The sequence below is a fragment of the Aulostomus chinensis genome, chromosome 23, assembly GCF_037954235.1.
Source record: "Aulostomus chinensis isolate RoL2024-O1b breed Wild chromosome 23, RoL_Achi_v1.0, whole genome shotgun sequence".
NCBI classification, from domain to species: domain Eukaryota; kingdom Metazoa; phylum Chordata; class Actinopteri; order Syngnathiformes; family Aulostomidae; genus Aulostomus; species Aulostomus chinensis.
The window spans coordinates 1,449,310-1,476,000 of record NC_141342.1 but is presented as its reverse complement, the minus strand read 5'-3'; the positions used below and the strand labels follow the sequence as shown (position 1 = coordinate 1,476,000).

Here is a 26,691-nt window from a genome sequence, read left to right as displayed (position 1 = left end):
TTAACTGGCAGACACACGAATCAAACGTCTGCTCGAGGATTCATCAGCGCCTTCACTTCTTGTGGCATTTGAGAATATTTGGAGTTAGCAGAAGCATTATGAAGATCTTCTACAGAGTGACCATTGAGTCGGTCCTGCGCCTTGGGATAACCAGCTGGTTTGGGAATCTAATATCCAACCTGGTTAAGACAGCAGGGAAAGTAATGGGGCAGTCCCCATCCCCTGCCCCCCAGGACATATATGTCCAGTCTGTTATTCGACAGGCCAACAACATCATAGATGATCCTTCCCATGTGCTGCACTCCCAATTTGAGCTCCTAAACTCAGGAAAGAGGTATAGGACCCCTTTCTGCGCACTGAACTGCTATAAAAACTCATTTATCCCATGTGCTATCAGCTTGATTAACAAGCAATTAGAGGGATGCAGACAGACATGCAGGAGGACATGAGACGTAAGTTTTTTTTGTTTTGTTTTGTTTTTTGGGGGGGATTTTGGGCAGGTGTTGTGTTTGTCTGCACTGTATATGTTTACACTGTATTGTCCAAGATATGTAGCAGCATGGGGGGGCCTGTCCTCCAAGACAAGTTTCTCCTACGGGAGATCAAATACATTCAAGAAAGACAGGAAACTGGCGTATACCTCATAATCTGCAAAATATCTGGAAGGACTGAGGTCTTTGAAAAAAACTCTTAATTCTTAACCTGGACTGATCTTAATTATTGATTTAGTACCATCAATGGATAAAACATACTCTGGGAGTATGGGGTGGATTGCCCCTTACAAAGGGCCATTCAGTGTCTTGACCGAAGGAGTGAGAGCCTGGTTCACGTTGCCGGCAGTAAGTCGACTTGTTCCCAGTGATGGTTGGACTCTGCCATGGCCGAGTTTGTCACCAGTTCTGTTCATAACTTTTATGGACAGAATTTCTAGGCGCAGGTGAGTGGTGGAGGGTGTCGACTTTGATGGTGGGAGGATGTCGTCGCTGTTTTTGCAGACAACGTGGTCCTCTTTGCTCCATCAAACCACAACCTCCAGCTTCTGCTGGGCAGTTCACAGCCGAATGCGAAACAGCTGGGTTGAGAATCAGCACCTTCAAGTCTGAGGCCATGGTCTTCAGCCAGAAAAGGGTGGACTGCCCACTCTGGGTCAGGGGGGAGGTCCTACCTCAGGTAGAGGAGTTTTAGTATCCCGGGGTCTTGTTCATGAGTGAGGGTATGATGGAGTGGGAGATTGACAGGGAGATTGTGGTGGCGTCCGCAGTGATGCGGGTGCTAAACTAGTCCGTTGTGGTGAAGAGGGAGTTTAGCCAAAAGGGTAGGGCTGGGCAATAAGTCGATTTTATCGGTTAATTCGAGTTTGTACTTTACATTGATTTGTTTTAATGAATATTGATTTTCTCTTCAGCGTCCTCCACGCTCCCAGTTGGGCTCCCGTAGTTCAGGGTGCATGCACCCCGCGTGCTTGATATACAAACAACATGGTGGCGAGTGGTGAAGATTTTATTCCCAAGATAGGAAAACTATCTTCGGTCATTTGGAATTGGTTTGTGTTTGTGGAGTCAGACACAGAACAAACCACACCTCACTGCAAAGAGTGTTTGCAGGCTGTTGCTTTAAAAGGTAGCAGTACTACCAATTTACTGAAGCACCTCAAAAAGGGGCATTCTGTCGAGTGGGAGAGGTGTTGCTCCCTACGAAAAGAACAAGAGTGCAGCAGCCCAAGCACTGCCATGAAAAAACAACCCAGCATCTTGGAAACATTTCCAAACTGTATCCCGTATAATAAGAAAGGGGCTCCGTGGAAAGCGGTCATGGATGCAGTGCAGTCGTGATGTGTATTGCAAAAGATAAGGGCCCTCATTTATCAAACGAGCGTACAAACCAGTGCAAATATGAGCGGCGAAACCAGTGTACAACAGGACTCACGTGAGATTTACGAAACATGCGTATCACACCAATCCCAGTGTAAGAACGAGCAGTTGTTGATAAATTTGGCGGCTGAAATCTATCATAATTACCATGAGCCCATCAGCCCCTATAAATGCACAGTTTGGACCGCACGCCTAGTGTTTACGACATGGAGAGACCCAAGCTGGCATAGAAAAAAAACTTTTCAGAGGCTGAAGTGGAGACGCTCATGATACTGGTAGACATGTTGAGTGTTGTTTGGTAGCCTTAAATCTAGTGTAAAAGGCAAGCAAAAAAATGTGGTGTGGAGAGAAATTACAGCTGCCGTCAACAGCGTTTTCATAATCAGTCAGACTATGGAATATTTAGATTTCTTCATCTGTGATGGTTAATAAAACGTTTGATGGTTAAACATTTGATACAACTTAGTGTTACCCGCTTAGAATAAAAACTGTTGTATTTGCAATAAGGTCAAGAAGAAATGGTCTGACCTAAATGAATCACATCAAATTGTTAAAGCTATGTGCCCAACAATTAGAATAATAATTGTGTCCGTAGCTCACTGATGAGGTAACTCCGAGCATGCAGTGTGCCCTCCTGTAACCGAGTATATGCGCTGCTGTTTTGAAAAATGAATGAGTCCTGCCACCTGCCTCTAGGCCACCGGGCTACCATATTCACAATACTCATTCTGGCATCACTTATTACCTGCACATTAACTGAGTGGTAATTTTTGCGATTGATGTATTGGTAATCATTCACAGATGGTGGTGTCAGAAGCACATGGGTACAATCAATCGCAACCAATCAAGGTTTGGAAATCTCATAAAATTCCCTTTTAATCACAGTTTGCTGAGCATCTTGACATAGGAATTGAATATACTCAGCAGAGAGGGAACTGATCCCCTCAAAACTGCTGGCATCGTTCAGATGAATGACGGCTGGGTTATTCTAGACCTATCACCATCTCCCACCGAAAGGACTGAAAACCCCAAGGTGGATAGCACCTGCGCTGGCACAGGTATGCTGTTGGAACGTCGGGTTTCTCTCCTTAATAGGGGTTATAGGTTGTGGCATAACTCCTTGAGGAGATGCCGAGGGAGATGAAAACGACTCATGAGCCACTCATCACTCTGCTGGAATAAATCTTGGCGGTCCCGAAAAATCCTCTCTCGCCTGATGCCAATAAGGTCCTCTAACAGAGCCAGATCTGCCATGGCTGAGTCTTAACCATCTCACAGCCAAAGCCATAGTTTATTAAATAGGCAACTGAATAAAGTTTAATCTATCCCATCACAAATCCATTGGTGTAATAATTGCTTTCAATTACAGCGTTGTTTGTTAAACTATGCCTAATTAAAGCAGCATTCCATGCACCAATTCAAATTGAAAGTTTTATCATGTACACAATTACATATTTAAAAGTTATTTTTTAATTAATAGGCTACATATTTACCATAAGGATTTGTTGTGACGCACACATCTTCATTAGTGACACGAAATCTACTAATAAAACAACTCTCCGACTCCTGTCCATGAACCACCAAGTCACCTCACGTGAAATCTAAATTTGCGTACGCAAAATTTGACCTGTCATAAGATTTCATGGCAGTATACGCTTACCCTCATATTGATTAACACCACAGCTTCGAAATAAATGTACACAGGTTTTACACCCATTTTTCAGTTTTACGCTTGTTTGATAAATGAGGGCCATGGTGCCCATATACACCATGGAAAAGCCGGGGTTTATTCACCTGCTGAGCTCATGGACTCTCACCAGAATGACTACAGGCAGTGGCACTAACATGATCAAAGCTCTGAAAGACAATGGGAGACCCAGCCTTCAGTGCAATTGAACAATTTTTTTGTCATCTGCAAACTGATTTTAAGTGTGTGTGTGTGTGGGGGGGGGGGGGGGGGGGGGGCGGGAGATATCAATTGAAATCTGTGAATCGGATTTGCCCTTTGACCCAGGACACGCTGGAGGGGTTATATCTCAGTTATCTTAACATGAAACAAATGGTTTGACCCATAAACCCTTCTAATGATCCTGCTTTCTGTCTTTTCTTCCTTTGCAGTTCTTGAAATGTACAGCAAACTAAAGGAGCAGTTGGAATCCAAAAGGTATCTCATAGACCATTCCATCACAATATGGCTGATATAGTCAGCATTAAAGCACCATATAAAAAATAATTTGAGGCTTTGACTCTGAATGAATAAGTCATTGTTTTTTGTAGGAAACTAGGCAACACAGTCTGAGCTCCATGCAACAAGCTCAGTGAGCAAACAGCCTTCGTCACTGTTAAATCGTTCTGTTCATGACGCAATTTTTCAACTCAACTCTGCTGTGTGGTTTTGATTGAACTTCATTTTTACCCCATGAACTTCATTGACAGGAAAATAATGACCCTTACTTGTTCATTATGGTGGACTAAAGGAGGAGGCCATTCACTGGCAGGACAATTGACCCTCAGTGTGCCCTTGTTCACAACAAGGCCCCCTCACTTCAACCCTGTCACAGTCCACAGCCAATCCAAGGCAATTAGACCATGCTGGACATCTTGTGGGATTTGTGTGTATTTTCTTCTTTTAGTACTAATGACGTGGTCTTTACACAGACCATTACTTTAAATTAGGAAGAGCTTGTGTGGTGCAAATGCACATGATTATCTGTACTGTATGCACATTGCTGCTCAGGTCACATTCTGTTCCATGTCCTGCCACTTGCAGCCTTTGTGTCATCCTTCCTGGTGCACTGCATGCTGACAAACCTTTTCACTGTAGAGTTTATGAGGCTGTCTTCTGTTCATGTGTATACAACGCATTTTACACTCACTGACCGACCAATTAGATCCCTTCACAGCCTGCCTATCAGCCTAATGATGGGAGCTCAGCACACTGACCTGAGGCTGAACCCTTGTGATTTATGCACACTATGAAAGACAAAAATATTGTTGTAGTGGAATTATACTGTAGCAAACTACAGAACAGGGGTTTGAAAATAAAATAGTATGCTACACTGTCTTTGGCGGGACGAGTGTATTTTTGGTCTTAGGCCTCAATATGTTTGAAAATTAGGGCTGAAACGATTCCTTGAGTAACTTGAGCAGTGCAATTACTAAAATTCCTATTAGCACAATTTATGCCTCGAAGCCTCATTTAAATCTGAACTGTACTTTGTTTTGCGCAGGGTTGGCACTGAAATTTGGTATTAAACAGCTGAATTATTCAAAACCAGAGTATTGATAAGCTTAAGTTTTGATATAATTTATTATCACACAGCTGCAGCGTCTCTCCTCTCTGTGTCAGTGCAGTTGTTACATACATGCCCATGCAATACACACACACACACACACACACACACACACACACAGGTCAGTGCGTGTCACTTGCCCTCTCTGTGCCTGATCTGTTGACTTTCTTCATCAGCAGGATGTTTTATAAAGTCCCCCCAAAACCCAATGTATAAATTCACCTGCGATCAGTTTTCACAGTTGAAAGCTGCATGTGGAAGAGACTTGTTGTTAATGACCGAGTTTATTAAAACAGTCGGAACTACCGTGATGGTGAATGACATCGACACCTAGCAGGTGTGCTTATAAGATTAAACAACTATAAATGGAGGCCCTTACGTGAAACAGGAGAGTCAGTGTCTCTCTGTCAGAGACAGTCAGACCTTCTCAGAGCAGAGCGAACAGGTGAGAGAGGGGAGGGCAGACTGATCATGAATCAGTTGCGGATACTGCTGTCCTCTCGGATTGATTAAAAAATGAAACCTGAGTGTCTGCACAAAAAGTGTGTGTGTGTGTGTGTGTGTGTGTGTGTGTGTGTGTGTGTGTGTGTGTGTGTGTGTGTGTGTGTGTGTGAAACACTGCAGAGTGTAACATCATGCTGTTCACAGACAGTCTGCTGTCATTAGTTTGACAGAAAGGCAGTGAGAGTCGTGTCTAGAAGAGAACCCGAGACCCGCGAAAGATCGTGTGAGTTATCATGTCATGGTGCCAGTATTTAACGTGGCAAGCCACCATAAATAAAACACTATTTACTGAGTCACAGAGCGTCACTGAAACACTGATCACTGACCTGTTGTGATTGAATAAGTACTCAGATACTTTACTTAAGTAAAAGCAATCATACCGCAATGTACCTAATTAACCTAATTACAATTAAAAATCTTGCATGTAATTATTTCTTTTTTGAAAAATCAACATTTGTCTTGCTTTTGAATCGTACCATTGCTCTTAAATAAAGCAAAAGTCACGTAATTGAAAAAAATCGCAGTATGCGCAATACTTCTTATCCGATTACTCAATGAATCGCCAGAATAATCACCAGAATAATTGATAGATTACTTGATTACTCAATTACTAAAAGAATTGAGAGCTGCAGCCCTATAGAAAATAAAATCTCAGTCGGACATCTGAAGGAGATAGTTTTATCCAGGACAGAACAATTATTTAAGATTTCATCAGAGTCAGAATTGAACACTTGAAGTAGTTGGAGCAAGGTGCAGTGTGATGGAAAGAGTCACCACCGTTGATTAAACATTCTGGCTGCTGTTGTGTTCAGTGAGCTTGTTTGGTACTCTTTGGACCCATGTTGAAGACCAGGGTGGAGTGACTACCCTCTGCCTGTACTATGTACTGTATGGTTTCAGAAATAGGATGGTTGGCTTTTGTGTCTTTGAAGACATTCACAGTTGTAAGACATTTGAAGGACACCTAGAGATCGGTTAAGCAGTAGTGTGTGGGACACCCTGGGATTGGACAAGAATGTCCATACTACTGTTGCAATTATAGGACCATAACTTTGTTACTTACAAATGGAAACTACACTATATGTCTCGGCAGATACTATGCTGCATTGAAAACAATGGAGCAACTGGAGATGGTCTACATCCCAAGGTAGGTAGGACTCATTGTATTCTTGAGAAATTTCTATAGGAGGTTGGCCTGTGACTGTGAAGTTATTAAAAAAAATGTTCATACAAACCTCTAAAACCACACTTGTGGCTTCCATCTCAGTGGAAGTGTTGGCTCACATGCTAGTTGCGATAATTGTGTTGGGTTTTGGTGGTCAGTGGATTTATTAGAGCTGTGCATTGTAAATGGCTACCTGGTGCCATAGCAAGGGCCCTTTGCAGAAACAAAGTGCAACAAAATATATCAACCAACTTGGACAGTAAAACTAAAAATGCACATAGTGTGGGCTGGATAAATGAATTAATAAGTACTGTAAGTTTAACTGTATTTCTGGCTCTGATAGAGGGAGAGAAAGGTAAACTTGAGGTTCATCCAAGAACCTGCTCCTGACCAGGTTAGATTCACAGACTCAGTTACCATGGTAATTGAAACAGAGCTCAAGTTGCCTCCATTTCTGAAACAGGCTGGAGTTATCTCTTTTTGTAGGATTTGAGCTCCCTCCCTTTCTGGAAAAGAAGAAACCTAGTTCATCTCATTTTAGGATTTACAGACTCAGGGTTTTTTCTGAACCTGCTTTCTGAAACAAGGACCTGGAAGTCACAGTTAAAAAACAACAACAACAACAACAATGAGCTGAGAGACATTCTCTAAAGCTGAGAGGACACTAGATCGGTGATTCTTGCTTTTGGTTTTACAGTAGTGGCATTGCTTTTTAGTAGCTTGACTCAGTTAGACATTCTTATTTCTAGGTTTGTTTCATGTGAAAAACATTGTATTACATTATTTTTCAATGTTGCTTCTACTCTGCCTCATAAAGAGTCAGCCAATACAGGTTCTGTCAGATCATGGCAGAAAACTTGCCCAGACTAAGAGAGGAGATCAAGGAGATTTCCATGTCTGACCTGAAGGACTTCCTGGAGAGCATCAGAAAACATTCTGACAAGGTTGGAGAGACTGCCATGAGACAGGTATGACAATTTGTGTTTTAAAGTATTTCTTTAACATAAAAAATTCAGGTTCACTGATGTGTGTGTGTCTACGTCTACAGGCGCATCAGCATAGGACCTTTAATAGTGCCGTGGCAAAGCAGGCCAGTATGGGCCACTACACTAAGCCAGTGTACTCCCTCAATGGAAGAACGCACACTCACAACGGATTGATGATGGATGATGACACAGGAGATGAGGACGACGCTGATGAAGAGGTGATGAAATATAATTTGAATTTTTTTGTGATAGAGTATGCACTGAATTGTGTTTTTTTTTTAAACTGCAAAATGTAGTTGGAGGGTTGTTTTTTTGTGTGTGTGTTTTTTTTTACAGTTATTCTGTTATAGACTCAATATTACTGTGTTTTAACTCATGGAATATTGCATTTCAAGAGCTTGGTTTGAACTATAAACTAAAACAGTAAGAGCACAATATTTATTCTTTTGCAAACAAGGTTGATTTCCATTATTTTCCATTGTCTGCCAATATGCATGCCAACTCTAAGTGCAATGCTGTGAAGAGAAGTAATAATCATTGCAAGTCATTGTTTTTCCTCATCTGTGTCACAGATTCTTACTGCTCAGGACCTGGTGGACTTCTCTCCTGTCTACAGGTGTTTACACATATATACTGTGCTGGTAAGTGTCTCATACTTTCTCATAAGCTGTACCATAGCAGCATTTTTAATGTATATGAAGGCTACATACCACCCAGAAAAAAAAGATTTTAGGAGCATTACAATTTAAAATAATAAGGAAATTACCGCCACACTGACTGTTTCTTTTGGAAACTGTGCCTTTCTGTGCCCTTCTGTGCCTTTTATCTAACCCAGTGGGTGGCGCTATAGGCTCACATTATATGAAAAATTATTTTCCTCTCTTCAAAAAGATGAAATTGGTGTTTTATTGGTGTTCTTTTAGTTGTACCCACTGTTGAGTGCTTCTGAAATGCTGTGTTGCTGTTATTGCAATTCTCAATATTACCCAATTCTTTTTATAATTGTCATCATTCTATGCCACTGTAGCAATGATTTTATTTTTTTGAAAAAAATCTTACAATGTTCTGAGTAGTCGTTTGATTTCTTTTGATGTTTTGTTATCGTCTGCAGGGAGACCGTGAAACATTTGAGAATTACTACAGGAAACAGAGGAAAAAACAGGCCAGGCTAGTGCTTCAGCCACAGGCTAACATGGTGAGTACCAAGTTCAGGTGGTAACACAGACAATTTAGTGTAATCATAAATTACATGTGCAATACATTTTGAAACTCAAAGACTTAAATCATTCTACTCCAGAAAATAACATCACTGCCTTTTCTATTCTACCAATATTCTATGCTGTCAGTTTTGGACTGATCTGGGTCTTTTGTTAGGTAGCTCCAAAAAAGTGTAAATTCAGGTAAAAAAGTGCTTAGTATGAACTTTGCATATATTGTAAAAGCTGCATGGGTTATCGTGGCTATCAAACAGTGACCCCCATAGGCAACCTGAAAAATCATGATACAGTACTTTTTTGCAGTGCTCCTGCTCTCTAGGGTTTCACCGTATTAGAAAAAACTGACATTGAGATTTTCTGCATATATATATTATGATGTGAAAATGTACATGAATTTTTACCATTTTGAACGAGAGCCAAACTTGTCTTGTAATGCTTGTATTGAGCGTTTCACCCAAATAGTGTGATGGATGCACACACTAACACTAGTGGTGTGTCCTCCAGTTTGAAATCAGCTACCATCAAACTGATAAACTACTTCAGTTGAATCTGCTTCATTCATACACTGGAAAGAAGTGTATGCTGTGGTCAAGATAGCACAGGAGTGTTGCATCTTGGGCTTGTATACAATCCTTGGCAGCACAGAGGGCTGAAATATAGCAAGCATTCCATCTGTGTTTTGAGCTCTGTAAAACACATTATTGAATATCACTGAAAACAATAAAGGTAATTCTCACACTGTATTGGAACAGATCATCCCTTAATAGCACTCTGCTATGAGGTTGTCAGTGCCATATGAACCACATGATTGACTTTTTACAACTGCTTGCCACTATGTGTGTTAAATGCCCTTGTTTGTGTTCAGCATGAAACAGTGGAAGGCTACAGAAAATACTTCAATCAGATTGTAGGGTAAGTTGTCCGCCTGATATTTACTTACGTTTTTAAAATCATCAGAATGTTAAATGTCCAAGTCTTGAATGTCATGCTGAAGTGCCAAACCACATTTGTCTTGTTCTTTTCTGTGTGAACATAAGAAAAAAAAGAATTCACATCTTTTCTGTGTCATCAGGTTCTTTGTTGTGGAGGACCATATTCTGCATGCCACACGGGGGCTGGTGACCAGAGCTTTTACTGATGAACTGTGGAACATGGCCCTGTCCAAGATCATCGCTGTGCTCCGCACACACTCTGTATGTGCATGCGCGTGCACACACACACACACACACACACACACACACACACACACACACACACACACACACACACGTGCACACAAATGAACACTCACTCAAATACCAGCAGGGAGTTGACTGTGAAAGCAGAAAAGACTGTTGAGAGTTAATAGAGATAATAGAGCCTGCTGTGGATCTATTTATCCTGTAAGAAGCTTCATTCACTGGGGCTCACACACACATACACACATGCACATGCACAGATACACACACACAAAACACTGAAGAGGTCATTGCACCCACAAACACACTAATGATGTCACTCTCAAGAGAAGAGGTCAAAACACACATACGCTTGCAGCCAAAGAGGAGGTCATTTGGGCCTTAATGAGAGACAGATTGCAACAATAACAGCAGATTAAGATGGCATATTCCTGACCGCTGGGCTCCAGTCAGTTGTAAATGACCCAGAGGATTATGCTAACAGGCAAGAGAATGGGTTGCACAGTGTGGGGTGAGAAGATTTACAAAGCCTGTGTCCCCCCCTTGCCACCAGCCCCTCTTGGGTGATGGCACAGACAGCTCCACACTTTAGCTATTCCATGGTCAGCCCACAGGGAGAAACTCTTTCACAAACCTGTTGGATTGAAATCTAGTAACTGTGGAGGCCATTTAAGTTCAATGAACTCATTGTCCTGTTCAAGAGCAGAACTAGTCTGAAATGACATGAGCTTTGGGACATGGCCTGTTTTCCTATTGAAAATAGCCATTATAAGATGAGAAGCTACACTGGTCATTAAGGGATAGATATGGTCAGTAACAATACTTGAACAATACCTGGGCTTTGAATGTTTACCACTTTGTACAAATGGGCAGATTATGGTTGGTCTGGACAAATAAAATACTCTGACTTGTGGAGATATCAGTGTTGATTGTTTATGTCTGTAAACAGGGAGGCAGGCAGCCTCTGCTTCATGTCAGATCTCAGGCTGTGTTCATTCTCTTGCTTGATTTACACACTCCTGTGTTTGGAAGGGTCCTTGTATCAGTGTTAAGGGACTCAACTGTGCTACTTCCAGGGTCATAAATCACTCTTCCCTCAAGAAAAATGGGGGAACTTTGTTGGTCTTAGTTCGCCACCCTCTTAGCCTCACATCCTCCTTAATTACTGTTGCTGCACTTGCCAAGGTTTTTATTTTAGCATTGCATGTACACAGTTTATATACTGGAGATGATGGCAGAAAAATACTAAATCTTAGTCTTTTTAAATTAAAAGACAGCTTGTAATGGTTTCGCAATTAATGTGTGTGATAAGGTTGTTTGTTACATTCTCTCAACGTTAGAATGACAATAACAGCCGTTCTGCCTAACCCACATGAAACAGGCATGCTTGACTGCAACAGAAAGTGTGGTGCCACCTCTGCTTTGCCTCATGTTACGTGTTACCTAACTGTTCACAAACCACTGCTTGCTATACCGGCTCAGCAGAACCCCAGTCAACTATATAGCTGAAGATAGACTGAACATAGCCTCAAATTGTCTGTCTTCTGCCCAGCTCTGACTGCATATGGCAAACTGTTTTAGCTTTTACGCTTGGTCAGGATGACCACAAATGAAAATACTTTTCTACAGTTTCCAGTGTGTTCAAACGTGAATTACACTGTACACTGACAATTCTCCGTTTTGACATATATTCATCAACTATTACCTGTTGTCAAAGAAATCTCTCCCTCATCAAACTTTTTAGTATATTGTTTCCCTACTTTTGTCTTATTACTGTTTTTGGTTCCAGTCATACTGTGAAGACCCAGATCTGGTTTTAGAGCTGAAGAACCTCATAGTCATATTTGCAGACACACTTCAGGTTGGTTGTTTGGCCTCTGACATTTTAAACAATTTGTTTAAGATGTGCGTGGCAGGAGAAAGCAACTCACTTTATTTTATGTGTTTGTACAGGGTTATGGTTTTCCAGTGAACCGGCTATTTGACCTTCTTTTTGAGGTCAGAGACCAGTACAATGAGACTCTGCTGAAGAAGTGGGCACTGGTGTTCAGGTGGGCTTTGCTGATGTGTATCTTTCTTGAATTGTATTTGTGTCCATCCTTTGATTGCAAGGTATTCACACGTATATGAAAGCTGTTACTAACAGAATCCTTTTTAGTTCTGCTGTCTTGTGTTGGACGGTGCAGTGGTTAGCATTGCTGCCTCACAGCATGAACGTTCAAGGTTTGAGCCCTGGCTCAAGGATGGGGTGTTTCTGTGTGGAGTTTGCATGTTCTCCCTGTGCCTGCATAGGCCCTGTCAGGGTACTCCGGCTTCCTCCCACAGTCCAAGACTTACAAGAGGGGACTAGGTTAATCAGATATTCCAAATTGACCATAGGTGTGGCTGTGAGAGCGAATGGTTGTGTCTATATGTGTTGGCCCTGCAATGGACTGGCGACCCCTCCATGGTGTACCCCACCACTCGCCTGAAGGCAGCTGGGATAAGTTCCAGCCCCCCCATGACCCATAACAGGATAAGCAGTAGAAAATGGATGGATGGGTGTCTTCTGTTTCCAGATTGTTAATAATTTGTGTGGTCAAGGACAGCCTTGATGCCTTTTACCTCAGCCATTGCTGACAGTGATTATAGTGTATTATATTATAAGTTGTACCTCTATACTGAAGGGGATTGAACAGTGTGAGTGAAGTGACATTGACAAGTTTGATTTACAAATATTGATCAGAGCTGAGTGGAGGAAATCTATAGATTTTGGATGTCTTTGCTCAACTTTATGGGATGGTCAGTGAAAATACAAATTGTCATTGGAAAAAAAAAGATAATTTGCACATCTGCTGTTTTATTAATAGCTTATTTAAATATATTTCACCTTCAGACAACAGCTGTCTGAAACAGATGAATACATCAGCCCTCATTAATCAGGCAAGTGTAGAAGTCAGTGAAAATCTGAGCGCAGGAATCATTGTATGGTCAGACCCATACAATTTATAAAATTTTGCTGATCACAGCATACAAATGACCTGCCACTGATAAATGTGCAGGCTGAAAATGATTGAAATTTTAATATCACATCCTCATATGTGCTTGTTTGTTTGATAAATGGCCATTGCACTTTTGCTTAATTTGTCTAAATGAGAATTCAACCAAATTTGTCATCTGTGAATGAAATGAAAAAAATAAGACTTTATTTCCACAGGGAGATCTTTGAGTTGGATAACTACAGTCCCATACCAGTGGAAACAGAGGAGGAGTATAAACTGGTAGTCAGCCGATTCCCCTTCCATGATGCTGAGATAGAAAAGGTAACTAGGTCAATTCTGTTGGCTCACAAACATGTACATGCAAGGCGGGACTTCTTATTTTGATTATCTATTGCATATGCATGCAAGAACTTCTGTGTGCAACAGATAATCACAAAAACTTTTTTTTTAGGAATGCAATGTGAAGATCGTGGTGTTTTATTTCATGACATTTGAGTTCCTCAATAATTCCTGAGCACCCCCCCTTACCTCACCTTACCTGCAAAACATTTGCACTTATTAGATCATAATATTGTAAAAGATCAGATCATGAAACACCGGTACAACTAGTAAAATTGAATTTCAGGACAACTGTAAATGTCCGGACCTAAGAGGTCAGGATCGTTATTGCAGAGCAATCATACCATCAGTCCACAATGTCAACACCAACCCTCATACATGAAACTGGGAACACCCTATTTACCCAAATATTCTACTTTTATACACTCACTGTTTAGCTGTGCATTTATTGGTCACAGTCTTGCATTTAGTCTAATAACTTTGCACTCTGCACAATGGCACTATAGTTGACATACCTCCAGTTGAATAATGAATATTTATAATGACACATCTTTTCTCATTTTAGCACTCTATATCATTCCTACTGCACCAAACACTGTTAGTCTATTGTCTTATTGTTTTTTTACACACTTATTTAAAAATATGTACATATTAATTTGCATATCATAGGTCAAACATTTGTTTACTTTTTCCAGCCTGTTGTCTGCATCTGTAATAACTTGGAGCACATAAGCACTAACATATTGGTTGGGAGTGTTCTAAAGATTGAAATGGAAAAGGTTGACAGGAAATAAGTTTATGTGAACATGGGTCTCCAGATGCAGATACATAAGACTTGACTATGTTAACCACTCAGTCGTTTAAAATGGTCATTTTCTGTTTTATGTGTAAGCAGCAGGAATTTCCCAAAAAGCTACCAATGTCCCAGTCTGTCCCGCAGATCTACATGCAAGTTAAAGAGTTCATTTATGCCAGCCTTAAGTTCTCAGAGTCTCTACACCGCAGGTAAGCAATGACTATCAAATTGTTAGTCCAGTAAGTCACAATGGACACTCAATAATACATCAAAGTGGACCTTTGTCCTACTTCTGTTCTACTTGTACTCTTTCAGGCAGCATGTTTGTGACTCTTTCAGACCTAAAGTCTGCTTGTTTATCCAGTTCAACAGAGATTGACGATATGTTGCGAAAATCAACCAACCTGCTGCTGACTAGAACACTTAGCAGTTGTTTGCAAAACCTCATCAAGAAACCTCACATAGGACTTACTGAGGTAGGAAGACAACTTGCCAACAAAGCTCACCCTTGATCTAAACCCAGGTTTGATCAATTTATTAGAAAACCTGAATTTTTTTTTTTTCTGTTGAAGCTGGTGCAGATCATCATTAACACCACCCACCTGGAGCAGGCCTGCAGGTATCTCGAGGAGTTCATAACAAATATCACCAACGTCTCTCCTGAAACAGTGCACACCACAAGACTCTATGGCTTGTCCACCTTCAAGGTAAGAGACAAACTTTGGTGTAGATTCTTTTTGGGGGGGTTCTTTGTGTTTGTGTCTTTTCAGTGTTCTCAAAACAACAATATATTTCCAAGATGGTTTTAAACTGGATTATATCCCTATAATTGGTGCTGGGAATGTACACTGCTCAAAAAAAATTAGAGGAACACTTTGAAAACACATCAGATCTCAATGGGAAAAAAATCATACTGATATGGACTGGGTAATGTGTTTGGAATGAAAGGATGCCAGATCATTTGATGGAAATGAAAATGATCAACCTACAGAAGACTGAATTCAAAGACACCCCCAAATCAAATGAGACAGGCAAGTCCATTTTGCTGAAATTTCATTGCAGCAACTCAAGATGGTACTTAACAGTTTGTATGGCCCCCATGTGCTTGTATGCATGATGCCTGACAACATCGGGGCATGCACCTATTAAGATGATAGATGATGTCCTGGGGTATCTCCTGCCACATCTGGACCAGGGCATGATTGAGTTCCTGGACAGTCTGAGGTGCAACCTGGTGGCATTGGACGGACCGAAACATAATACTCCAGAGGTGTTCTATTGGATTTAGGTCAGGTGAGCATGGGGGCCAGTCAATCAATTCCTTCGTTCCTTAGTTCAAAGAACTGCCTGCATACTCTCGCCACATGAGGCTGGGCATTGTCATGCACCAGGAGGAATGCAGGACCCATTCCACCAGCATAGAGTCTGACAATGGGTCCAAGGATTTCATCCCGATACCTCGTGACAGTCACGGTGCCATTGTCTTGCCTGTAGAAGTCTGTGCATCCCTCCATGGATATGCCTTGCCAATGTCATTTTGTAGGGCTCTGGCAGTGCTCATCCTGTTCCTCCTTGCACAAAGGAGCAGATAGCGGTCCTGCTGATGGGTGAAGGACCCTGTCCATGCTCTTGAGACAGTGCTGAGACACAACAAACCCCCCAGGACGGCACATCAAAAACTGCCATCCTGGAGGGTCTGCTGAGTTTGACTGCCTGTATAACCTCTGTAGCATCTAGGTATCGCCTCATGCTACGACAAGTGATACTGACTCCAGCCAAATGCAAAACCAGTGAAAAACAGTAGAAAAGAAAAGGGAAAAAAGGTCAGTGGCCTTCTCCTATAAAACCATTCCTGTTTTGGGGGGTTGTCTCAATGCTGCCCCTCCAGTGCACCTGCTGTTAATTTCATTAACACCAAAGCAGCTGAAGCTGATTAACAACCCCCTCTGCTACTTAACTGACCAGATCAGTATCCCAGAAGTTGAATTGACTTGATGCTATACTCTGATCAAAAACTGTTCCTCTAACTTTTTTGAGCAGTGTACATGGAAGACACCCCCATGACCCAAAGGCAAGCAGCTCTGCTCTTAAGAATTTTCATATTGGACAAAAATCTTACCAGCACCTACTCATGAATGTCCTTTGTATTCAGTGGGGAAATGTCCAATCGGTCAAATTCCTCTGTAGGACTACAGTCAGCTATATTTATCAGATCCAAATCGGTTCTATGGTAATAGAAACATGAAACCTGGATCTAACGACTTAACAACCCTTTCCATTTCACTGCCAAAACACAAAACTCTGTCAACACAACTATCACATGCTGATATTGTGTTGTAAAGATACTAACACAATAGCTACACTTTATTGGTATACATTCTTTTGGTTATATACAGCACTGTAATTGCATAAATCTCTGCTCGTATTGAATGCAATGCAATCTCAACCAGATTATTGAGGGTATTTTTTAAATTTCCCAGCTAAAAGCAGTGCATGTATAGTCAAAGCTTTGAATTCTGGTAACATTGAGTGACCTTGTAAGGGTTCTTACAATGAAATGAAACCTGACAAATATAATTTGTTCTTATATTTACACTTCCCAAGAGGTTTCAACTAAATTTCTACTGGTTTACACTTGAAAAAACTATGTAATAGAACTAGTGACCCTACAGGTATTCTTACAACAATTCTAGAGAAACAGCAATGGCAGCTAAGACTGTCAAAGCTGATGTGGCTTGACAACTCTCTAATATTTCGAAAATTGTCTGCTCATGTGCATGTGGAGATTTATATGTGGAATTCTTGACATGGTACTTTAATGATATGCTTCTAGGATGCCCGTCATGCTGCTGAGGGAGAAATTTACACCAAACTTAACCAGAAAATTGATGAGTTTATCCAGCTAGCAGATTATGAATGGGGTATGGCTGAGTCTGACGGTCGCGCCTCTGGATACCTCATGGACTTGATCAATTTCCTGCGTTCCACGTTCCAGGTCTTTACACACCTCCCGGTGAGTTGAGCCCACTCACTAACCTGTTCATCCTAAACACACTGCCATTCTCTGGGAACTGCGAAACATTGTCCTCTGAGATTTAATGTCAGTTTTGTTTCTGTTGGTTACATTTACTCTATCCCCAAATGTTTTTAGCAGTTGTTCATCACACCCCTTTTACGATGTGTGGATTGTCTGACAGATTGTCACTGTACATATGAATAACTTTTACTGCTTAAATTGTGAGTATGGAAGTTGACGTTTATATGAACTTGAACAAAGTATGTGTTCAATTAGGAATTTCTCTGTATGCATGGTGATGGAGCTGCTACTGACACTCTTGCTTTTCACATACTGAAGTCATCTTTAATTGAAAAAGGCACATTTGCTGATAGAATTGTGAGAAAAAACTTGGTTGTAAGCTTTTGCAAGTTCCTCTCTCAGTGGGCTGTAAACCGACGCTTCTCTCTTACTTCCCTTTTTCTCTCTTGAATGAGCCCGTTACATCTTTGGTTTTTCAAGACTAACCCCTGTCTCCACACCCCTGAGATGAACAGCACTTTGTCTGATTTGCTTTCCAACCAGCTTTGGTCCTTGATTAATTTGACTTGTGTCAAGCATGCAATATTACTCTAGTTGAAATTTACCTCCTCCTGTCCATTTATTGTTGCCACATTTCTTTTCCTGTCCTTTCCCTCCTTCCCTCCTCCTCTCCCAATTTTGGTTGGTTTGGGGGTGTTTCTGCTCAGAATAACAACAATGACCATGCGTCGATGTCGGTGAGTATTCCTGCCCGGCTGTTAAACATTATACTGGCATTTGTCAGGCAGAGGGGAGATGGAAAGCATGCTTATGTTTGACCGTGGAAACTTCACTGTTCCAGGCTTGTTGGTTCTACTGGCACTACTGGTAACCTGCACTGAGACTGTGTCTTGTTTCAAGGGTGTAGGTGTTAAATATATAGGGCATGCATACAGTGGAAAAGGGATCCTAAGAGAAAAGTAGTTGCTTCTGACATTTAGACAGGCATGATGGTGACAGTCATCATGTGAGACTGAGTCATTTTGACTCAGGGCTCCATTAAGGCTTGTGTTCACATAGCATTTTTTTTTTCTGAATGCTAGCATGTATGTGATGAAGAAAGTGCAGACTGCTACCTAAATGAAAAACAGCCACAGTCAGTGCCTTTCAGTGCTTGGCATGCTTTCAGTTAATAACATTGAACTTTTCTGAAATGTGCTGGTGCCTTCACTACCTTCTCAGACAGCCATTCTTATATTTGATTCATCTAATACTCCAACTCCCCATACACAGATGCATATGTGCTCCTGCATTACTTTTTTGTGATTCCAGAATGCTAACAGTAACTGACTGCTAACCGCAAAACTGCAAAAACATCTTCATTTTACAAACTCTCAAGTGCATCATCTGGTATAATTCGTGTTTTCTGTCTTCAGTCCTGTGCCCAGTCATAAGTGTAGACGAGTACGAGTGAGTTGGTTCAACTGAATGCTTTAACTGGTCGTGCTTAACACAACCGTGAACATAAATAGCTGTCTGTTCATTCTGGATTCCTAAAGATATAATGCAGCAAGGAAATGCCTTAGTAGCTCAAGACAAGTAAATGAGAAAATTTGTTGTGATGTGGTAGTGTTTTAATAGAAACATGTATTAGTTTTTCTGGCACTCATCAATTTCTTGCCAATGCTTTTCTGCCAAAAAGGCATTTGGACACAGGCCCTAACATACTTGTTCTGAGGTTTGACCTCAGCTCTTAACTGTCTTTCATGGTTTCACATAGTCTGCCACATAGCAAGTTCAATATTGACCCTCCATGCTCAATTTGAATAAATTCTCAGGCCACCTTGTCCTCAAGATCTCAATAATTACATTCAGCATTTTCTGTTTGACTACATTTGCACAGTTGCATGTTTTATAATAGTTGTAACTATTTTTTTATCTTTAACATGAGGTTTGACGTTGCATGCCATCAGGCAAAGGAATGTAATATTAAGGTATTTTAATTAAGTTCTTTTTAAGGCTTTGCTATGTCTCTTTCCCCTTCTGTATGGTCAGAGAGTTAATGAGGCATCAATAGCTGGCATGTTCAGGCATCAGGTTCTTTTAGGTGCTTGCCATACAATTTCTCTGACAGGGTTAATTCTGCATTTACTTAGAATTTATTTTACATAGGATCTAGAAGCTGGGGACAGTTTGATATGGTTTCACGCCAAGTCTGTCAATTACTACTTCAGTTTGCATATTGTTCCATGTAATCCTTTTCTCCTGACTGTTCATCTCTTGTCTTCTTCCTTTTCTGTTAATTAGTATTTTATTCCTCCAGTCTTTGTTTTTGGTTTGTTTTTTATTTAACCTGAAATCAACTTTTATTGACAGTCAATTCAGTTTTCTGTTATTTAGGGTGTGTTTCAACTGGCTCACTTTGGCTCGGGTCGGGTGGGGTCGAGTCAGTTTGGCCCGGTTTCTACTGGCCCCAACACGGTACTAACCATTACCATTTTGGTCCCCACTCTGCTGGGGTTCCAAGCGAGCCGAGTGGGGACTAAAATGTGAGGTAAACGCATAACAGGGCGCTGATTGGGTAATTTACCCGCTTACGTAGTCTACTTCGGATCATCTTGGCCTCAGCGGACTACTGGTCGATTGCTGGGTAAAGTCTTCTATACTTTTCTTGGCTGCTCTGTTTCGCTGCTTGAAGCCTTGCCTGTCTGTTGTCCCCTACTTTTAGTTTAAGCAAAAACCACTGACCGAGCAACAGGCATAACGCTGCCTCCATGTCGTCAGTTGTTGTGTCGCACACAAATTACGCCAGGGAACCCTCGGCTGTTGAGTCCACCCATACTGATATGGTACTCAGTGCTAGTACAACCGCAACCATACCGAGCCGCACCGACCCAACCTCACCCGACCCAAGCCGAAGTGAGCCAGTGGAAACACGCCCTTAGTTGTATGACTAGCTCTAACTGGAGCTCAGCTGAGACAAGGGATGGTGATTATAACCATTAATGTTAACCGGCACTAATTAGCTGTTATTGACCCTCACATTTGAAGAGCAGTTTAAGTTGAGGTAAACTTCCTTTGCTAACTTAACAGCCCACAGGTCAGGACAGTCCTACTTCCCCATTTTTATTCAGAAATGGTGTCATGTCAACTGCTGTCCATTCCATGGGAATTCTGTTCATTCACGGCAGATAAAACCCACTCCACCTTGGTATAGATGTGCAGTGATAACTTGTTTGGTTTCTCACCTGTCATGAGCATTGTCTCTCATACAGGGTTTTGCTGCATAGGTGATAACTTTATTGAGGGGCTCCATCTTTAGTTATTCTTTCAGCAACATCATGGCATTACCTTGCAGCGTATACTTGGCACTGCAGAGACCCTTGCATTTAGTGGATTTTAACAGTTCCTAAGCTCCTGACATATAATTCTTGTAGCAGGAAGACTGCTGATTGTGTCTTTCTTTATGTTACAACACTGTTTTGGATGATATGAAATGCTGGCAAGTATGCCAGATGACGTGAAGTACTGGCTATGATGACAAACAAAAGCATAACTGCATATTCATTTATTCCCTGTTAATCCAGAGTTTAAGATGAAGCTAATGCAAATTTATCTTTTGCTCCTCTTGCCTTCTATCCCCTCATCTACTTTACTCTTATATCTTCTTCCCACTATCCCTTCCTCTGTTATTCTCCCATTTGATCTATTACCGTTTTGCCAATTGTTCCACAATCTCTTTTGTACTCCCCAACTCCCCTCCTGTCACACAACTGTCCTTTCTACTCATATTCTGCCATCCAAATCGGTTTGATATCCTCCCTCACTTCATTCATATTCCCCATTTCCATTGACCCCATATTGCCTCTTTTACTGCCTTATCTGAATTTGGTGTCACCCTCACGCTCACCCTCCATCTTCATCTGTCCTACACAATTCCATCACTCCGTTCCCTCTTGCATCCTGTTTTTCTCTGTCACCCTTCGTTCTCCTGTTCCCCTCCCTCTGCTCCTCTGCAGGGTAAAGTGGCCCAGACAGCTTGTATGTCAGCCTGTAAGCATCTGTCAACATCACTAATGCAGATGCTACTGGACACAGAGCTGAAACAGATCAGCATGGGGGCCATTCAGCAATTCAATTTGGATGTCATTCAGTGTGAATGTGAGTATAAGGAGATTATTATTCATCACAACAGTCTGCCGTTTGTATCTGCGTCTATGCGAAGAACCAAGAAAGTTACATACTTATATATCCTGTTATATCTGTATCTATATATCTAGTTATATACCAGAAATGTCAGCATTTTTTTTTTCAGCATTCAGCAAATTTACAGGGGCCCATGTCCAAACAGAACTTTTTGTTGTGGTGGCCACGAACTGAGGAGCACTGGTTTTCAATGTCCAGGTTAAGATGAATTTGAGACATCCATTAAAATGTCCAATGAGATGTGGAGTGGCAGACACTAAATTTATCAAAAGTAGCAGCACACATACAGTTTTCTCCAAGTTAGACATGAAATTGCTGACCATAAAAGGATTTTTTTTATATAGATTGTTGCAGATATTTAGTAATCCTGGTATTAAAAAAAAAAAAAAATTTTTCAAATTAGCAGAAATAGGGCTTTTCTCATACAAAAAATATTTTAAAAAACACACACACATAGACATATGGGTGGGGATTGCTTGTTTGTCATATCTGTGCATCCATAAACAATATCACAGTATATGGAAAGTAGGGCTGAAATGATTCCTTGAGTAACTCAAGTAATTTGATTTACTAAAATTCCTCCAGGCAAGCCTTGTTTAAATCTGAACTGTACTTTATTTTGCATGTAGGGTGGGTGCTGAAATACGGTATTAAACAGCTGAATTGTTCAAGATCAGAGTATTGATAAGTTTAAGTTTTGATATAATTTGTTATCACCGGGCTGCAGCGTCTCTCCTCTCTACATCAGTGCAGCTCTTGCATACACGTGAATTCAGTACACATTCACAGAGGAGGTCAGCGCGTGTCTCTTACCCTGCCTGTGTCTGATCTGTTTACCTTCTTCATCAGCTTGATGTTTTATAAAGTCACCCCAAAACCCAGCACGTTTATTTCATTTCCCATGCATAAATTCATCTGTGATCAGTTTTCACAACAGAAAGCTGCATGTGGAGGATACTTGTCGTTAATGACGGAGTTTATTAAAACAGTCAAAACTACAGTCATGGTGAATGACATCGACATCAACCAGGAATACTTATAAAATCAAACAACTAGAAGGGAACCCTAGACCTGCGAAAGATCATGTGAGTTTGACTATTTTAGTCGAAACATCGGACACAAGTCTTGCGAGTTGTGCAAATAAAGTTACCTTCTAGACAGACTGAGAAAGGTGCACATCTTCAAAAATGGAAAATCATGTCGTGGTGCCAGTGTTTTCATGTGGCAGGCCACGATAAATAAAACACTATATACTGAGCCACAGAGAGTCACTAGAACACTGATCACTGATTCATCGTCATCAAGCAGCAAAGTTATTATTGTTAAGGTGTGTTTGATCCTTCTTTTCGTCGACTTTTGGTTGAATAAGGACTCCAGAACTATAAAGTCCTGTTTTTAACTCTAGTTGTGTGTGCAGTGTAGTGTATTGGTGTTTTTGCTGTAAGTGTGATTTGGTTAATTGTCCTTCTCAGTGTTTGCCAGCTCGGAGCCCGTCCCAGGTTTCCAAGGAGACACACTCCAATTGGCTTTCATTGACCTACGACAGGTAAATTATGACTTAAAAAAAAAACAATCTATTTGTTTGCACAGGTTTAGTATTTATTATGCCTTTTTTTCCTCTTTTTTTTGTTGAAGATTGTTGGAGGAGTTCTGGTAAAAATTGTAGCAGTCTTTTTGCTGTGTTTTCACCATTGACTCTGGCATTGTTTGAATTGAACAATGTTTTATAACCACTTAAAAAAGAAAATGTAGAAAAATAAATAGGATGTTTGTTGGTGTGGTTATTAAGAGAGAGGGAATGACCTTTTGGATAAAAGGGTAATTATTTGAAATTTGTCAATTCTCAAGCTTGTCTTTGAAAAATGTATCTAGTGCCTAAACATATGCAAAGGCTGACACTTTTTTAGCATGGTGAAGGGGTATTAATAGAAAGGGCAATAGAAGGGCCTTTGGCATCATCACTGTCTACTTTTAGCAGTTCAGTTTTTTTACACTGAACAACATATTTTCCTTTTGATGTTTTAATTTCTTAATATATAAAGTATGCAACATATTTACCATACGTGTCATCCCATATTTTACATCACGCATGGTGTTATGCTGTCAATCCCAATCAATGAATGAGTCAATTACACTTCAAAGGCAATACCCAAGGAAGAGCAACATGTGTTGTTAAAGCCCTGTTCGGACTACACAACTTTTTTTGTCGGCGACACGCCCTGCTGTTCACACCACCCGACGCTCAATCGGGCTGCTGTTCACACTACAAGATTTGTCGGCGGACGGGAGTGTTCAGACATACACGATTTTCCCCGTCAGTAGGTGTGGCTGACTGCCCAGCTGGCCAGGAAACTCTTGAACGCAGCGCATGCCCCTTTCATTGTAAACATGGACGCGGAACAGAACGCAGCCTTCCAGGTCGTTTGTGCGCTACTATGTAGTGAAAAAAACAAAACAAAGAGGAAGAGAGCATGGGCGAAGGAATGGATTGGTAAACTCGGACAACGTAAAGGCAGGGGTGCCCATGCCAATTCTCGACCAAGCCTTCCAGATCCTCCTGTGTCCATGGATATCACGAACGCTTTGTAGAATCCATGCCTCTCTTTGTTTTTGTTGTTGTTGTTCGCTATGCGCGGCTCCCCTGCTGCCGGAGCTCTTTTCATCTGGGTTCGCAGTACCTCCCATGTTGCGTTCATTGGCTGCAGCTCCGTTTACATCACTGCGACAAGTCCTGAATATCTAACAGTGCTAGATGTCCACTTTTTGTCACCCACGTTGCATGCGACCTCCCAGTCTATTGTCTTCGAGCTGTTCACACCTCATTATTTTTGTCGTGGCAATCGTTAGTGCCTCACCCTGATTTGGGGTAGGGAGGTCGCCGACGTCCAAAATCGGGTAGTGTGAACTAGGCTTAAGGCAAAGTACAGCTAACTACCGTAAATTCCGGACGATAGAGCGCACCGTTATGTAAGTCGCAGATGCTTATTTTAGGGAAAAAAATCAACTTTGTACTTTGTAAGCCGCACCGGTAAATAAGCCGCGGGTGTCAACCTGGTGACATTATAACCTAAAAAGTAAATTAAAATGATTTTCCATCAAAGTCTGATATGGAAAAGTAATAATAGAAAACGGAAGGTTTTCTCTGAGTGTGATAGTAATAAAACCACATGTTCTCTCCTGTTTTGTCGATGGATTTATCGGGTTTTTCTGATACGGATTGATTTGCGTCTTGCCAGCTGCAGATCGACTTAAAATGAATTGAAAGACACTTTAAAGTGCTTGGAAGTGAACAAGTGTCTGTTTTTAATTAGCGAAGGACTTTTAATTTGTTTTAAAAATATAAACCTCAAAAACAAGTAATTATTTCTGATGTAAAATCCTTTTCATTTAACTTTGCGCAGCTGAGATGCTTTATATTTCTGATGTTCTCTGGAGAACTTTATTGGCTGTTTTCATTCAGAGTTTTGCTTTGTATATTTGTGAAACAATATCAACATTTAAAAGGTTTACTAGTATGAAGGAGTATCTGGGGTCTTTTTCAGAGTCGGGGATGGATGGAGCGCAGGTGGATCGGTGCGGCATCGGTTTCCGTTGTGTGTGTTAACATGAAGTTGAAAAAGGTTAAAACGTTGTAATATGAGATATACTACTGTATTTACACAGAAAGGTATCACACATTTTTAAAGATTTTTAAATGTTTAATTACCATAAAGAATCGACACAAATGTATGCAATATTTAAAAACGAATATGGTACATACCGCAAATATGGTTACAGTGCTGGTGGTGTTGTTTTACAGGGCTGGTAAAACACAGCCTAACAGGAAAAGTTACCATATTTCCCTTATTCATCTTCCTCCTGAGCACTAAAACCACAGAAGTCCTCATCTTCAGTGTCTGAATTGAACAGCCTCAATATCTCCTCGTTCACTTTATCAGTGTCTCTTCCGTCATCGCTGTCACTGGAGCATGTATGATCCTCTTCATCAGGCAGCAGTCCAGCCTTTCGAAAGCCGTTGGTAATTGTGGAATTTTTGACACGGCTCCACGCTGTCAGGATCCACTGGCACACTTGTGCAAAAGATGATGTCTTGGTAAAGGATTTTTCGCCACTGGTCATCCAATCCTCCCACTCAGCCCGGAGTGCCACTTTAAATGCACGATTCACGCTGATGTCCAGTGGTTGCAAATACTTCGTGGTGCCCCCAGGAATCACAGCTGGAATCGAGTTTGTACTCTTGATGGCAGCTTTCACTGAATCAGTTATATGGGCCCTCATGCTGTCAAAAACGAGCAAAGTTTTTTTGCGGTGAAAAAATCCCCCTAGTCGCTTGCTGTAACACTCTTTCAGCCACTCTTTCATTAGGCTTTCCACCATCCACCCTTTATTGTTGACTTTCACCACGATTCCTTTCGGGAATTTTTCCTCCTTCGGCATTGTCAACCGCTTAAAAAATCACCATTGGCGGAACCTTCTGTCCAGATGCTGTGCAGCTCAGAACACAGGTGAAATGCGTTCTCTCATGGCCAGTTGTTTTCAGTGTGACCGACGATTCACCTTTTTTGTTGACAGTCTTAGTGAGAGGCAGGTCAAACGTCAAAGGCACCTCGTCCATATTTATGATGTCGTCTGGTCCAATTAAATTCTCCGCTATTTTTGTTTGGTGAATTTGCTGAAGTTTGTAATTTTTTCCTCATAGTCGAAAGGGAGTTGCTGGCACAAAGTAGTGCGTGCCCTGATGGACAGTCCTTTTCTCCTCATAAACCTGAAACACCATGATGGCCCACCTCGAAAATCCGCAGTTTTCATTTCGGTGGCGAGTGCTTTGGCTTTCAGTCTGATCTGCACGGTGGAAACACCTCGGCCGCCCGTTCTCTGTGCGTTGACCCAGTCTTCCAGAGCGTTTTCAAGTCCGGGCCATCTGCTATTATGACCTCTGAAAGCTTTTGTGGTCTTTTTGCATTGGGTCAGTTCGTCATGTTGCCGCCTCCAGCGTCTCACCATCGATTCGTTTATGCCAAACTTGCGTGCTGCAGCTTTATTTCCATCTTTAACCGCCAGATTGATTGCCTTTAACTTGAAAGCTGCATCATAAGCATTCCTTCTTCTGCTCTCCATCTTGAGGGTGAGTACAAATGA

The 26,691-nt window shown here is 41.3% G+C and overlaps 1 protein-coding gene across 7 annotated transcripts in view; it reads left to right on the top strand.

Annotated features, from left to right (window-relative positions):
- Positions 1–26,691, top strand: part of exoc6 (exocyst complex component 6) — a 54,112-nt gene that overhangs the window by 14,459 nt on the left and 12,962 nt on the right. For 2 of the 7 annotated variants that reach the window (XM_086194789.1, XM_086194793.1), the window contains exons 5-22: positions 3,990–4,035; positions 6,762–6,815; positions 7,651–7,801; positions 7,882–8,037; positions 8,392–8,460; positions 8,931–9,014; positions 9,902–9,948; positions 10,109–10,229; positions 12,004–12,075; positions 12,168–12,265; positions 13,411–13,516; positions 14,427–14,539; positions 14,695–14,806; positions 14,903–15,037; positions 17,164–17,343; positions 18,075–18,104; positions 21,366–21,507; positions 23,025–23,098. In XM_086194789.1, coding sequence (XP_086050915.1) covers positions 3,990–4,035; positions 6,762–6,815; positions 7,651–7,801; positions 7,882–8,037; positions 8,392–8,460; positions 8,931–9,014; positions 9,902–9,948; positions 10,109–10,229; positions 12,004–12,075; positions 12,168–12,265; positions 13,411–13,516; positions 14,427–14,539; positions 14,695–14,806; positions 14,903–15,037; positions 17,164–17,343; positions 18,075–18,104; positions 21,366–21,507; positions 23,025–23,098 — 1,790 coding nt within the window. The remainder of the gene's footprint in view (positions 1–3,989; positions 4,036–6,761; positions 6,816–7,650; positions 7,802–7,881; positions 8,038–8,391; positions 8,461–8,930; positions 9,015–9,901; positions 9,949–10,108; positions 10,230–12,003; positions 12,076–12,167; positions 12,266–13,410; positions 13,517–14,426; positions 14,540–14,694; positions 14,807–14,902; positions 15,038–17,163; positions 17,344–18,074; positions 18,105–21,365; positions 21,508–23,024; positions 23,099–26,691) is intronic. The other 5 variants (XM_086194790.1, XM_086194794.1, XM_086194792.1 and 2 more) reach the window with 3 other exon arrangements.